This window comes from Amaranthus tricolor, chromosome 7 (assembly GCF_026212465.1).
Source record: "Amaranthus tricolor cultivar Red isolate AtriRed21 chromosome 7, ASM2621246v1, whole genome shotgun sequence".
In the NCBI taxonomy this organism is placed as follows: domain Eukaryota; kingdom Viridiplantae; phylum Streptophyta; class Magnoliopsida; order Caryophyllales; family Amaranthaceae; genus Amaranthus; species Amaranthus tricolor.
Window position 1 is genome coordinate 8,324,543 of NC_080053.1, and position 16,649 is coordinate 8,341,191.

The window sequence follows — 16,649 nt, forward strand, 5'->3', positions numbered from 1 at the left end:
TTACATATTATAAATCTTATATTTTGACTTATAAGGAACAAAACAAAATTACATAATATTTTAATAATCGCTCGTTATTTTATTATTATTTTATAGGTAACGTATTACTCCTTTCGTTCTTTTTTGATCTTCCACATTAATATAACGGGTATTTTCAAAAGTTCTTTCACATTAATATAACGGGTAATTTCAAAAGTTCTTCCACTTTGGAATACTTTCTATTTTTAGAAAGTTTTTATCTCACTTCTACCCCTTAAAACTCCCCCTTTTCTTTTAATGTACCCATTTTCTTTTATTTATAATTATTTTCTCTCTCTCGTAGTTTCAATACAATCATTACTTCACACTACTATTTAATTAAAATAATACCCATTACAACCTCATATTTTCAATACAATCATTACTTCACACTACTATTTAATTAAAATAATACCCACTACAACCCAAAGATTCTATCTTCCTTGATATGTGTGAAAAACCCAAAGTGAAAGATAAAAAAACAACGAATGGGTATTAAAAATCCAAATGCAAATAAAGAAATAAATAAATAAATTGAGCTATATATACTCAACCCTTATTTACTAAAATGTTGTGTGTATGAAATTAGGATAATAAAGGGCAAGGAGGTGACGTGCAAGTACAAGATTAATTAAATGATATATTAACACAATGGAAGAGTCTCAAACCCTATATATACAAGTAGGCCTCCAAGAACAGAATTTCGGATTTGGATCAAACCATACAAAGAGAGAAAAGAAACCAGATAAGTAGATAGCATTAAAGAGAGTGAGTGGTGGGGCTAATACATTATGGCCTCTACTTTTCTGATTCAAACTATCAAGTTGGGGAAATGCTTCATTTGTCTTTCTATGGTTGTTGTTCTTCATGTTTGTTTTAGTAATTCTCATTGGTTTGTTGATGCAAAAGATGTAGTTTTTAAAGCTACGCATAGTGAACTTAATTTGGACCTTCAAAATCACTTTCACACTGTTGAAATTAGCTCTCTTCTTCCTGCTTCTGAGGATGAAAGTTGCAATGCTTCCCCAAAAGGTTTGCTCCACTCTTTCTACCTATATCAATTTTATATTAAATTTGCAATTTCTTTCTTCACTTTAATTTAGCTGATAAATATATCTTCAAACACCAATTTAAATATATATAGATTATTTTAATCATAACTATTTCATAATTATATTTAAAAAATAAGTTCTATTTCCAAAAAAGTTAAATTTAGACAAAATAAAGAGACTAATTTTTTTATTCATTATTTTATATTATTTATAATTGTTTCTTATGTTCGACAACTATAATATACTCTCTTAACTTTTTACTAACAACTTGATTTTCTTATTTTGACTTGTACGTATGTTTTTTATGATAAAAGTATCACTTAAAAGATAAATCCGATCTGTAAAAAATGTATGTAAATGATGATGTATGTATTATGATGTAAATAGAGTGAAGACAATCCCAAGTATGTATAGTGATAACAAAAATAAATAATTATAAATTATAAATACTAATAAAAGAACTGTAAAATAAATAACATACGGCGACTTGTTAGAGTTTTCATAAGTAAATTTTTTTTTTGAAAGTTCATAAATAAATTTAAAATTGAGTTATTTTTAATAAGGCCATAATTGAGTGCGTGGAAATTTATTTTCCTCATTAAATTTAAAACTAAATATGATAACTATTAAAAAATTTAATTCATTGTACCAAAATAAAAGTCTTTAAAAAATTAATTGTTCAAAAAAAAAACATTTTATACGTAAGTAACAAAATATTTTTTTAAAAACTATATTTATTTAAATTATCAAATGTTGTTCGAATTAGGCAAAATTAAAACGAACTAATTAAATTAAATTTTATCAATTCAATATAAGCTCAATTCATTCATAAATAATACTAGTTTATTTTATTTTATTTTATTTTATTGAATTTTAGAAGACCACAAAAAATATCTTTTAGTCAAATTTACGAACTAAATTAAATTAAATACTTTATTAAGTTATATTGTTGTCCAAAGTATTATTTTATTAAAATATATATTATTTACAAAAGAGTATTTTTATTATTGCATTATTCAGTGAAATTTTATTTAAATATATCTATAAACTAAACTATGTGCATTATACGAGCTTCTAAACTAGTTTGAACTATTTCATTTCTAATTAATAAGTGACGCTAAGCAAAGCTAGTGTTTATGATGGTAGATTTTTTAGAAAAATTTAGTTCGTAAAAATTGGTTATGAATAATTATATTCTTCCGTACAGCTTGTTCAATTATAGTAATTATAAGTATGTTTGATAATATTTGATGCAAGTTAATTTTTGAAACTATTCATGTATTATAAGACGATGTTGATGGGCTATCTAATTCATTTTTTTAATCATTTATGCAGCTCCTAATAATTTCCTCCTTTATGAATACATCCTCTGCCTAATCTTTTTCTTAAACTTAAATATTTGCAATCAAATGTTTCCATCTTCATAAAAAATGGTGTTACAAAATATTCAGAGTGATAAAATTTTACTCCCTCCTATTTATGTTAAGTGTCCCATTTACTTTATGCACTCTATCCAATGCACTTATTCAATCCTTAATATATCGAGTTATGTATAATTAAAAATTATAAAAAATTGATATTAATAATCTTTACATCAAAACGAATCAAATAAGATCTCACATGACTATGTTTTAACTTATAGATTAATAATAAAATGCAATTTAAGAGTGATAAATGAACAGTGTCTCAAAAGTAGATGGGACACCTAAATTAAATAGGAGGGAGTATATATAATCCTATAGACTATTACTTATGGTTTTTTGTTGAGGTGATTATTTATGGTTTAATTAACCTAATAATTGATAAAATATTATTATTTTCTTTTTTCTTAATTTCTCTCTTAAATAAAAAAATCGCAAGATATAAATTAAAAATCAACAAATATCCGTTATAAAAATCACATCAAATGCAATCTTAGTAAATAAAATGAGAGTAAAATAAAAAATATTGGACCGTAGCTCAAACACAATACATAGAAATCGAGAGTGGTTACACCTGTGCCAATTAGATTGGTAATCAATGTAGTGATAACAACTCAATATACAATGTACATGTAATTAGATTGGTCAATCTTGATCAAGTCCGGCACAAGTAGACCCCATGATGCAAATGGAATTGAACAAAATTTGGTATTCAATTATTCATGCTTAATCACATAACGCGTCTTATTAATGAAATTGTACCATTTAAGTGACTTAATTTAAGTTTTATAAATTTTGGTAAATCATGTTTCAATATAATTCAAGTTATTACTAATATTTTACTTAAAAAGTCTCATTCTTTTAACACTTTCTGAAACAAATTTCTAAAAGACAAATTATAATAAAAATTTGATAAATTAAAGACAATTAAAATTATAATAATAGCAAAAAATACGCATTTCATGTGATCATCTACAACAATAAATTGATGTGCAACTACTAAAAATCAATTTCCCAATTACGTTAGCAATTTAAAGGCAAAAAAATCAAAGTAAATAAACTATTAAATCTACAAGAGGTAATTAAAAAGACAAAAAGTAAATACTAAAACCCAAAATACCAATTATACGGTACACCCAGCAAATTTCAACAATAGTTTGAAAGACTCGGCAAATCTAAATAAACAAATAATTTATCAATTTATGTCATTATTAGTGTGAAATAATTGTTACTGTAATTTTCTTTGATATTGAGATTTTAGAATTATATTAAAAAAAAACAAAGAAATTGATGTGATTTACTTGAAACAAAAAAGAATCTTTGGCCTTCGATAATCACTAAAATAAAGAGAATAATCTTGAGGAAGAAGACAACCAAGAATAGAAAGAGTCAATTTTGAAAACAAGAATCAATTATTCTACTTGTATTATTTGGAAACATAAATTATCATTATTATACTAGTAATTTACAATATAATAGAAATTTTGCGTCCTTAAATATTTTGTTGATTTTGAGGCCCTGTGCTAAAGCCAAGATTACCGTCCTTATTAGCCGGGCCTGTTTGGTATTGCTACACGAAATTTGAGACTTGTTTGAAAGTGATCAAGTTTCTTGATGGTGAATCAAATTCAGCAATCATATATATATATATATATATATATATATATATATATATATATATATATATATATATATATATATACATATATATATATATATACATATATATACATATATATACATATATATACATATATACATATATATACATATATACATATATATATATACATATATACATATATACATATACATATATATACATATATATACATATACATATATACATATACATATATATACATATACATATATATACATATACATATATATACATATACATATATATACATATATATATATATACATATATATATATATATGTATATATATATATATATATATGTATATATACATATACATATGTATATATACATATACATATGTATATATACATATACATATATGTATACATATACATATATGTATACATATACATATATATATGTATACATATATATACATATATATATGTATACATATATATACATATATATATATATACATATATATATATATATAGTGGTTGATCATAATAATGAAATTAAAAGATATAAGATGATAGTGTCCACTTAATAGGTAGGTATTCAAGCAGGGGCATGGCCAACCTGTTTTCTTTTTCACAAGCAAAAGGCAGCCAATAAAATTATTCCTCCTTTTTCTTTACACTTCATACTTTATTCCATCTTTTATGGATAGTAGGTTTTTAGTAAGCAGTCATTATTGAAGAACTCTTCATTTTAAATTTGTTATATGCAGCAGTTGAAAGTCGTTATAATAAATTCTTGATCAATTATGAAAACCATAATCTGTAAGTGTCAATTTATAACCCCAAATAAATTTTTACAAAACTTGAAGCACAATTCATTTAATATGGCTTATTTTCCGAATATATTTAAATACCAAGTCGATATTTATAGGTTAGAACTGCGTACTATTTTCCATGACTTATGTCATTATTTTACTAGTCGTGACTTGAAAAACCTTTTAGACTTTTATAGTGATTTTGAAAAAATAAAAATGCTTAATATGTGATATTAATAACAATTGATCCTAAACCGCACATCGAATTAGCTGAATCCCCACCATTACATTTGTGCTAAACAAAATTAGCTAATATTATATTATGTGTTACATATGCTAGAGTATATTATATAAAATAACATACGGCATGATTTATGCTGACTCAAACCTAAATCGTTTTCCTTTATTTCTCTATGTGGTGACTATTTTAAAAAATAACAACCATCTAATGACCTAAAAAATAAATAGATTACTCAAACTATTGTTACCATTCATTTGATGACTTGTTTATCAGATGTACTGCAAAAAAAATTCTCACATCATATAGAAATTTTAGGATGTAAATAAAAATTGAATTTAACATGTATTGTATTTTATATTTATTACTATGAAAGGATAAAATTGTTCTATTTTTAATATACCTTAACAATCATAAATTATCATAATAATTGAAAATTTAACCCTTTTTCTTCATGATAAAATTTTAATTTGGACTATACTTATGCAAAGATACAAGTGAAAGAAGGAATAGACAGAATATGTAATACTCCCTCCGTTCCTTTTTGATCTTCCACATTACTATAACGGGTAGTTTTAAAAGTTCTTCCACTTTAGAATACTTTTTATTTTTAGAAAGTTTTTATCTCACTTTTACCCCTTAAAATCCCCCTTTTCTTTTAATGTACCCATTTTCTTTTATTTATAATTATTTTCTCTCTCATACTTCCAATACAATCATTACTTCACACTACTATTTAATTAAAATAATACCCACTACAACCTCATACTTTCAATACAATCATTACTTCCCACTATTATATAATTAAAATAATACCCACTACCACCAAAGATTCTCTTTTCTTAATCTTTGTGAAATACCTAAATAGGAAGAACAAATAGGAACGGAGGGAGTACTTTCTAATTTTCTTTTTATCCTCAACTTATTAAAAAATATCATAAAAATGTATCTATCTAAACCGACTTATAGTTATTGAAGTACCTCATATAAGAATGTTAGTTTTTAAAGATTGTAAGAAAGAAAAAACATAAATACAAAGACAGAGGGATTAACCTAATTTTATTTTGGCACTTTTGGAATATAACACTAAAAATCAGAGAAGAGAAAGGAGAGTTCATTAGAGGTGAGGCATAAATATGGGCCCTGCTCCACCTTGGATTTGGACAAAACAAGCCGCCCTAGCCATGTGGAAATCCTAAGACACGATGAAGAGCGAGTTCAATCAATAAGAGAGCGAGTCAGACCCAAAACGGTTGAGGTTGACTCGTTCGAGTTGTACAATGTACCTAAAAAGGACAGGATGAAACAGAAGGCAGTGGGCCTCCCAGCAATGTCCGGAAGCACAATTGGGTCTGGAAATTATATCGTCACTATTGGGCTTGGGACTCCTAAGAAGGATCTCTCTCTTATATTTGATACAGGTACAAGTTTCAATTTTTTTTTTTTAATTTTATGTTTAGAAAATTTTAACACTAATTTTTGAATGAGACATTATCACGGTAAGATAATTTCTATTAGGCTGACTCAATATATATTTATTGTCTTAAAGTGATCACTTATAACGTTAAAATGATCACTTACAATCTTAAAATATTCACTTTTACTTACAATCTTAAAATATTCACTTTTTATAGTTTTAGAGTGTTTACTTATAACCTTAAAATAATCACTTACGATCTTAAAGTAATCAATTAAAGAAATGGGCTAATTATATGGGCCCGTCTCATGTAAGATGGTCTCATATAAGACGAGCTGGTTTTTTAAACATTAATAAAATAATAATTTGCATATTACAGCTATAAAATTTACTTTTGCGAATTATCGCTTCAATGTTTATTTTTTGTGAATTAGAGCCACCAAATTATCAATGTTTACATGTTTAGGCCAAAAATACAAAACTCTGACAACTTAATCAAAAATTTCGACCACCAAAATGGTCGAAATTCTATGTTTTGGCCTGAAAATTTTGATACTTTAGATGTTGTAATTTCCAAAAATAAATAATAAAATTATAATTGACAAAAATGCTAAACTTAAAGGCAGTATTTCGTAAAATTTGAAAAATTGACTATAAACAGTTTGGCATTATGTTCTAGTGTATTATTCCAATCGTAATTAATCCCACCTATTGATTAATCATAAATAATTAGGGTATTTTCCTAGAATAAACTTTGGTACCCGATAACCTGCTATAGTAGGTAATTCAGCAAAAAGCCTAACCGAAAATTAATATAAAAATAGAGAAAAGTTTTTAAATTTTACATAAAAAATATCATATATTTTTTTTTAACATTTTGTCTACAAGTTATTTAATTTATTATTTTTTTTAAAACAATTTGCTATTACAAGTTATCTGGTTACCAAGTGTACTATAGGAAAATACTCCAAAGTTGAGATTATTTATGGTTAATCAATAGGTGGAATTATTATAGAAAAATCATGAAAATGTTTTATTATTCTAGGTAATTTTTCTTAATTAATTTTTGTTATTAAATCCATTTTTAGTTATAGAATTGATTAATTGAACTTGTTTTTATAAAATTCTATGTAATTGCTTATGTTTGTGCTTTTCAAATGCATTTATTTGACCTAAACTACAAAATTAAATAAAATTGACGTATTGATTAGTCATATATCACAAAAATTAAATAAAATTGACGTATTGATTAGACATATATTTATTGCATAAAATGATGGCAAAGAAATTTGTGTAATGACTTGGTTGTTGATGGTAATTGAATTAAACTAATTAATTTAGATGTACATATCTCTCGTATAAAGCATGCATGACACATGTATTTAATAGGTCCTTTTTTTCCTTTTCTACGTCTACTTTAAAATTATTTTTACTTTTAAGAGAAAAAAATTTTATTATTATTTTTAGAGATATATTAAAAATAAAATATATTCAGATAAGATTTTGTTAAATTATTTAATTAGATAATATTTTATTATACACCTTTTATAATTTTTTATGATTCATATATAAACTCATTGACGTTTAAAATTTGTTTTGTAAAAGCGAACAAATCAAAAAAAAGTAGGTAGTATTAAAGAAGTCTAAAAGCACTACACTTATTGTTGTTTCAATCTATATAAATAAATAATAAAATATACTAGCTACATGTCAAATTATGAATAAATTTTTTCTTTATTTTAAATTTCTAAGAGTAAGTATTTCAGAATAGAAAATATATTTCTTTATGATGTTGAGTAGGGATAGATATGGGTCGAATTTAGGTTGGTTCTCGCTCGATTCAGATCTAGGACTTTTTTTAATTGGATTCAAATCCATGGGGTGTAGAATTAAAAATATTATGTTTTATTGGACTTACTTCTATAGGGATGGGCATGAGTGGGATCTAGTATAGGTATGTGTTTTTTTTGGGTTGGGTCTCTCTAGATCCAAATCCAGACCCTATAAATAAATAATAATAACATTTTGTATAATTTTTTTCAATTTGTATAAAGAAAATTATTGAATATAATTATTTTAAGTTAACAAGGATTTTATAATACTGTATAATAATTGAGAAAGTAAATACACAAAATTTTTCAACATTCAAGTTTGTAAAATAAAATATTCACCAAATCTTTTGATTTTCAAAGTACAAATTAAACCACTACATTTTAAAGCATATAACGTGATAAAATTTTGAATGAAACAAACAAATACATATAATAGTTTTTATATAATTTAAAAAAAATGTAAAAGGGTTCATGGATCAAATCTTGGTCTTAAAACTAAAGACCCGAACCAGATTCTAAGCTCATAGACCCAAATCTAATTCGAGCCCTTAGGGCTCAAAAGTAAAGAGATTCAAACCTTTAAATTAGGATTGAGTCGAGTCGAATGTAGACCCCTTAGGGTACAAGACCTATCCACATTCCTAATGGTGACTAGTGAGATTGTTAACAAGTAATTCGTTATATAATATGGTGTTTAATTGGTTGTTATGTTATTATTTGGGAAAAATTTGTCAAGTCAATTTGCATTTACATAGGATTCCAGCGTTGTGGTCTATTTCAATATTTCATTGGACATACACTAAAAACTTATTTCATTGCACACTTTTGATTGCCATTAGGCCCAAAGAATAGTAATTTGATGATTTTCTTTAGCACATTTGGTACATACTAACAAATCGTTCAATGAATCCAGGCAGTGATTTCACATGGACACAATGTGCACCATGCAAAAAGAGTTGTTACAAGCAAAAGGATCCCATCTTCGATCCCACAGAATCATCAACATATTCGAACATTACGTGCTCCTCCCCCCTATGCTCAAAGGTGAGATCGGCCACCAGTGCTTCGCCAGGATGTTCTTCCTCGACTTGCATCTATGGTATCCAATATGGGGACTCATCCTTCTCAGTTGGGTTCTTTGCCAAAGATACGCTAAGTTTAGGCTCTTATAATACTATTCCAAACTTCTATTTTGGATGTGGGGAGAACAATCAAGGCCTTTTTGGTGGGTCTGCTGGGCTTCTTGGGCTTGGACGGAACCAATTGTCGTTTATGTCACAATGTGCACCAAAGTATGGCAAGTATTTCTCTTATTGTTTGCCTTCCAGATCTACCTCTACTGGACACCTTACTTTTGGTAAAGGAGGCACGGTAAGTATTTTAAAACTTCATTGGTTTTGTAATTTGCATACGAATTTATCGGGTGTGATTAGCAAAATTTCAGATAAAACTTATCTAACACTCAATAGCATGATCGTAAGTAGAAATCGAAAAACAACCTTTAAAGCTTGAATGAAGCGGTTTGTAGGCAATGAATACTTCAAAGTATTATTTGGCTATCGATCTCTTCAAGTGACATCAATGTCGTTTTTGACATATTATGTGAGATAGGTAAATTAAAAGAAACGAGCCCTCTCTATAGAGGTTTGTTTGGTAAATATTGAAACAGACTTCTAAATATTATAATTATCATAACAAATATAGACGGGTTATATATTTCTACATTGATAGAAGAACTATAAATATAATTTTCAGATAATTTTATAATAAGCAAAATATAATGTAAACTTTCGTGAATGTCCAATCTTATTGGCCCAATTATGTATAAAATTTATAAATTACTAAAATAGTGTTTCCTCCGTTCTTTTATGTTGTTATTGTTTACTTTTTGCACAGTTTTCAAAGCAAATTTTAAACTTCACATACATTAAGACGAATCTAGAGAAATCTTATATGAATATATTTTATCTTTTCTAAATATGTGTCAAAAATATGAATCAAATTTCTTTTTTCTTAAGGTGGAATATTCAAAATGGGAAGAACATTAAAAAAACGGAGAGAATACTATTCTTATTTCTATTATTTATTTCAAACTATATTTAGTAATTGTTGAAAATGTCTTATGACGCAATTTCCTTCAATTTCTGTTTTCATATTTCTACAATGATTTTCTTATATCCTTCTATACAAATGTGTGTAGTTTTTTTAACATTCTTTTATGTATTATCAATTCTTTTTTTTGAAAAGCCCGTGAATAAAATTCAATATTTATTGATAATATATTAAAACCTTAAAATTTAATATTTGTTGATAACAGATCTCAAAAACTATCACCTACACACCTCTTTTATCAAGTTCAGCAGGACCATCCTTCTATTTCATATCGTTACAAGGCCTAAGAGTTGGTGGCCAAAAACTCCAAATATCTCCCACGGTTTTCTCACAAGGTGGGACCCTTATCGACTCTGGCACCGTCATCACTCGTCTTCCACCTGACGCGTACTCAGCATTACAAGGCGCCTTTAGCAAAGCTATGTTTAAGTACCCAAAGGCACCAGCATTATCAATCCTAGATACCTGCTATGATCTAAGCAGCTACCCCACGGTGACAGTGCCCAAAATTGGACTTCTTTTTAATGGTGGAGCTGAAGTTGTTATACCTCCTTCTGGAATTTTTTATGTCAAGAATTTGTCACAAGCTTGTCTTGCATTTGCTAGTAATGAGGATCCTAGTGATGTTGGTATTTTAGGGAATGTTCAACAACTTACTTTTGATGTTGTTTATGATGTTGCTGGTGGTAAACTTGGTTTTGGTCCTGGTGGATGTCTTTAGAATCTTACTCATGTCTCATACTTAGCATGCATATTACTTAAAATTGTGGAAAACTTTGATTGTATTCTACTCTACTTAATGATTTATAGTAATCATTACAAGGAAAATCCTTGGAATTGTATCTGTTACATTTATGTATTTGTATTTTCACAATCTTTTCAGATTATGAAAGAAAACAAGTTTTAAGGTGAAAATTTCAACCATATATTAAATAAAAATTTAAAAGTTTTTCTAGTTGGTTGTGTTCATCTTATTAAAATAATATATCTTATTTTTATGGTAAGTTTATTTATAATTTTGTACTTGTAAAAGCAAATGTTTAAAAGAGTAAAGGAAAACTACCTCTCAAATAAAGAGTTGATCCTACTGTTATTATTACGGACGTAATAAGAGATGTAAATGCGGAAGAATTAGTTGGCTTAGATGCAAATGAAGAAGTTCTTGATCCTACTGTTGTTTTTATATAGATAATTTTATTGTTATTTTTTAGAGAGAAAAGAAAATAAAGAAATAGAAGAACAATTGTTGTCAAAAAGACATGGTAGAAGAAATAAAATTGTTGCTTCTAAAAAGAAAAACAAGAGTAGTATTTCAACAACATCTACAACCATTCCAAAGGAAAAGTAAGTTGTTTAAGCTCGACAACTATTCTATTTAATAAGCATGTGATGCTTTCTTGTTAAAAATGTGATGCTCTATTGATAAAAATATGATGCTTTTAGAGTACAAGTAGTTGTTTCTATAAGAGAAGAAAATAACAAGAGGAATATTGCACCAAGTTCTACATCAACACCAAAGAAAAAGTAAGCTTTAGCTGGATAAACTACTTTCTTTTAATAAACATATGATATGATGTTTTTTTCCTAATAATGTCTGATTAAATAAAAATGTGATTCTGATCGAACATGTGATTCTGATCAAATGTGATGCATGTGTTCTGATACATGTGATTCTGATCAAATGTGATGCATGTGTTCTGATACATGTGATTCTGATCAAATGTGATGCTTTCTGTGCTACTAATTTCTGAACACATAGTGAACCTATACTGAACTGTGATGCTTCCTTGATTAATATGTGATGTTTTCTTGTTCATATTGTGATGCTTTCTTCATAAACATGTGATTCTTTCTTGATTAACATGTGATTCTTTGTTGATAAACATAATGCTTTTCTAAGTAAAAATGTGATGCTTTCATGGGTTACAGGAGTGAAGGTCAACTTCATATGCTTTCATCTCCTTCTCAAATGGTTTTGTTGTGTGAGAATTTGAATGATAAACAAAGGACTGATTTGAAAGATATTGGCTTTGATGGTCTACTTATGTTGAATATTAAGAAGAGTTATCACAGTATGGCCAAGTATTTTATCGAGTAGTATGATATTAGTTCTTCAGTTGTTATTGTGAATCAAACATGCAAGTACAGTATCACTGAATATGATGTTTGTGATATCTTTTGCTTGCCTTTAAGTGAGAATGTTGTTCTTAAACAAAGTAATGACATTTCATAATATGATTTGTTTCAGGAATGGAAAAAAAAAGTGGATTGTATTGGTGAAAAAGATATATCTGCTAATGTACTACACACAAAATAGTACATGAGTTAATTGATGAAGGGGATGATTTTAAGAGATATTTTGTAATGTATTCTATGATAACATACTTGACTCCCAATTCACATAAAACAGTCACTAGTGGAAAAAAACCTCATTTGCTGCGGTTTTTTGGCCAATATACTGCGTTATGGCCCCAAGCATTAGTGCTAACAGCAGATGGCCTATTATAAATGCTGCGGTTTAAAATAGCAACAGAAAAGTGCACTATATGCTGCGGGCCTCCCTAAAACCGCAGCATATAGTGCAAAACTATATGCTGTGGGCCTCCACAAAACCGCAACATATAGATTTGCTCTATATGCTGCGGTTTTACAGAAGGCCGCAGCATATATATATATATATATATATATATATATATATATATATATATATATATATATATATATATATATATATATATATATATATATATATATATATTCTCTTTTTGTTTAATGCTAATAAATAATCTAATAATGTACAATGTAAACAATGATTAATCCAACAATCCAATGATAATCACCAATTATCACCAATAATCTCTTTGTAAATACTCCATCGTATATATAATAATATGTATATATACAAATTCAAGTCCTAAATCTAAAACCTATAATATAATATTAAATTTAATGATACATAAACATTATTAGATTTTATCAATAGTAAATATATAATATTATAATTTAACAACGTAACAAATACTTATGACGTCAACGTTTTCGACTCAAGGCTCCTTCATGGATTGTAAGATATCGTCCATGTATTTGAGAGTATAGTAGCCGCAATCAACAGTATTATCAACTTGTCGGGAGCACAAAGAGAAAAATAGATGTTAGTGCCAAAAAAGCTTAAAACCCATAAAATCGCAACTTAGCACGTATATTCAAGCATATGACAATTATTTTCAAATCTAAACACTTCCACATAATAATATATACCAAATAGTGTTGTGTGCCAAGTTTCGTGCAAAACAAACCAAGTTTGAACTATTTTATGCGCGAAAGTGCAAAAAAAGCTTAAAAACCCATAAAATCGCAACTTAGAATGTAATTTCTAGCATATGACTAATATTTTCAATTCTAAACACTTCAACGCAATAATATATACCAAATAGTGTTGTGTGCCAAGTTTCCAGCAAAACAAATCAAGTTTGAGCAACTTTATGCGCGAAAGTCCCAAAAAAGCTTTAAAGCCCATAAAATCGCAACTTAGCACGTAATTTCTAGCAAATGGAGATTATTTTAAATTCTAACCACTTCCACATAATAATATATACCAAATAGTGTTGTGTGCCAAGTTTCGTGCAAAACAAACCAAGTTTGAGCTACTTTATGCGCGAAAGTTCAAAAAAAGCATAAAAACCCACAAAATCGCAACTTAGCACGTAATTTATAGAATATAACTATTATGTTCATTTCAAACCACTTCAACACAATAATATATACCAAATAGTATTGTGTGCCAAGTTTCGTGCCCAAAAAAAAACCAAGTTTGACCTACTTTATGTGCGAAAGTCCAAAAAAGGCTTAAAAACCCATAAAATCGCAACTTAGCACGTAATTTTTAGCATATGACTATTATTTTCAATTATAACCACTTTAACACAATAATATATACCGAATAGTGTTGTGTGCCAAGTTTCGTGCAAAACAAAACAAGTTTGAGCTACTTTACGCGCGAAAGTCCAAAAAAAGTTTTAAAACCCATAAAATCGCAACTTAGCACGTAATTTCTAGCATATGACAATTATTCTCAATTCTAACAACATCAACACAATAATTTATACCCAATACAATTGTGCGCCAAGTTTCGTTCAAAACAAACCAAGTTTGAGATACTTTATGTGCAAAAGTTCAAAAAAAGCTTAAAAACCCACAAAATCGCAACTTAGCACGTAATTTCTAGCATATGACTAATATTTTCAATTCTAAACACTTCAATGCAATAATATACACCAAAAAGTGTTGTGTGCCAAGTTTCTTGCAAAACAAACCAAGTTTGAGATACTTTATGCGGGAAATTCCAAAAAAGCTTAAAAACCCACAAAATCGCTACTTAGCACGTAATCTCTAGCATATGACCATTATTTTCAATTCTAACCACTTCAACACAATAATATATACAAAATAATATTGTGTTCCGAATTTCGTGCAACACAAACCAACTACTTTATGCACGAATGTCTAAAAAAGCTTAAAAACCAATAAAATCGCAAATTAGCATGTAATTTCTAGCATATGACAATTCTTTTCAATTATAAACACTTCAACGAAATAATATATACCAAATAGTGTTGTGTGCCAAGTTTCATTAAAAACAAACCAAGTTTGGGCTATGTTATGCACGAAAGTCCAAAAAAAGCTTAAAAACCCATAAAATCGCAACTTAGCACGTAATTTGTAGCATAAGACCATTATTTTAAATTCTAACCACTTCAACACAATACTATATACAAAATAGTGTTGTGTGCCAAGTTTCGTGCAAAACAGACCAAGTTTGAGCTACTTTATACACGAGAATCTAAAAAAAGCTTATAAACTCACAAAATCGCAACTTAGAACGTAATTTCTAGCATATGAAAATTATTTTCTATTATAAACACTTCAACGCAATAATCTATACAAAATAGTGTTGTGTGCCAAGTTTCGTGAAAAACAAACCAAGTTTGAGCTACTTTGTGCGCGAAAGTCTAACAAAAGCTTTAAAACTTATAAAATCGCAACTTAGCACGTAATTTCTAGCATATGAAAATTATTTTTAATTATAAACACTTCAACGCAACAATATATACCAATTAGTGTTTTGTGCCAAGTTACGTGCAAAACAAACAAAGTTTGAGCTACTTTATGTGCGAAAGTCAAAAAAATTCGTACAAACCCATAAAATCGCAACTTAGCACTTAATTTCTAGCATATGACTATTATTTTAAATTCTAAACACTTCAACGCAATAATATACACGAAATAGTGTTGTGTGCCAAGTTTCGTGCATAACAAACCAAATTTGAGCTACTTAATGCTCGAAAGTCCAAAAAAGATTAAAAATCCATAAAACCGCAACTTAGCACGTACTTTATAGCATATGAAAATTATTTTCAATTCTAAACACTTCAACGCAATAATATATTCCAAATAGTTTTGTGTGTGATGTTTCGTGCAAAAAAAAACCAAGTTTTGAGCTACTTTATGCGCGAAAGTCCAATAAATGCTTAAAAACCCATAAATCGCAACTTAGTAGGTAATTTCTAACATATGACTATTATTTTCAATTCTAACCACTTCAACACAATAATTTATACCAAATAATGTAGTGTGCCAAATTTCGTGCAAAACAAACCAAGTTTACTTTATGTTCGAAAGTCTCAAAAAAGCTTTAAAACCCATAAAATCGTAACTTAACACGTAATATCTAGCATATGACAAGTATTTTCAATTCTAAACATTTTCAACGCAATAATATATACGAAATAGTGTTGTGTGCCAAGTTTCATGGAAAACAAACCTAGTTTGAGATACTTTATGCGTGAAAGTCCAAAAAAAGCTTAAAAAACCATAAAATCGCTACTTAGCACGTAATTTCTAGCATATGACTATTATTTTAATTTCTAAACATTCAACGCAATAAAATATAACAAATAGTGTTATGTTTCAAGTTTCGTGCAAAACAAACTAAGTTTGAGCTACTTTATGCGCGAAAGTCTAAAAATGTTTAAAAACCCATAAAATCGCAAATAGCAGGTAATTTCTAACATATGACTATTATTTTTAATTCTATCCACTTCAACACAATAATATACTCCAAATAGTGTTGTGCGC

At 27.7% G+C, this 16,649-nt stretch overlaps 1 protein-coding gene across 1 annotated transcript; it reads left to right on the top strand.

Annotated features, from left to right (window-relative positions):
• The first annotated feature begins 596 nt into the window (after positions 1-596).
• LOC130817614 (aspartyl protease family protein At5g10770-like) lies at positions 597-11,469 on the top strand. The gene is made up of 4 exons (XM_057683422.1): positions 597-1,050; positions 6,251-6,574; positions 9,316-9,773; positions 10,720-11,469. Exons 1-4 carry the CDS (start codon positions 810-812, stop codon positions 11,233-11,235), a joined length of 1,539 nt encoding a protein of 512 aa, XP_057539405.1. The 5' UTR covers positions 597-809; the 3' UTR covers positions 11,236-11,469.
• The last annotated feature ends 5,180 nt before the right edge of the window (positions 11,470-16,649 follow it).

What these genes read in the sequence shown, in the direction of transcription:
- LOC130817614 (XM_057683422.1), top strand. Translation starts at nt 810, where the DNA reads ATGGCCTCTACTTTTCTGATTCAAACTATCAAGTTGGGGAAATGCTTC. An exon ending in CTCTCTTATATTTGATACAG is followed by an intron (nt 6,575 to 9,315) that starts GTACAAGTTTCA and finishes CAATGAATCCAG; the next exon opens with GCAGTGATTTCACATGGACA. An exon ending in CTTTTGGTAAAGGAGGCACG is followed by an intron (nt 9,774 to 10,719) that starts GTAAGTATTTTA and finishes TGTTGATAACAG; the next exon opens with ATCTCAAAAACTATCACCTA.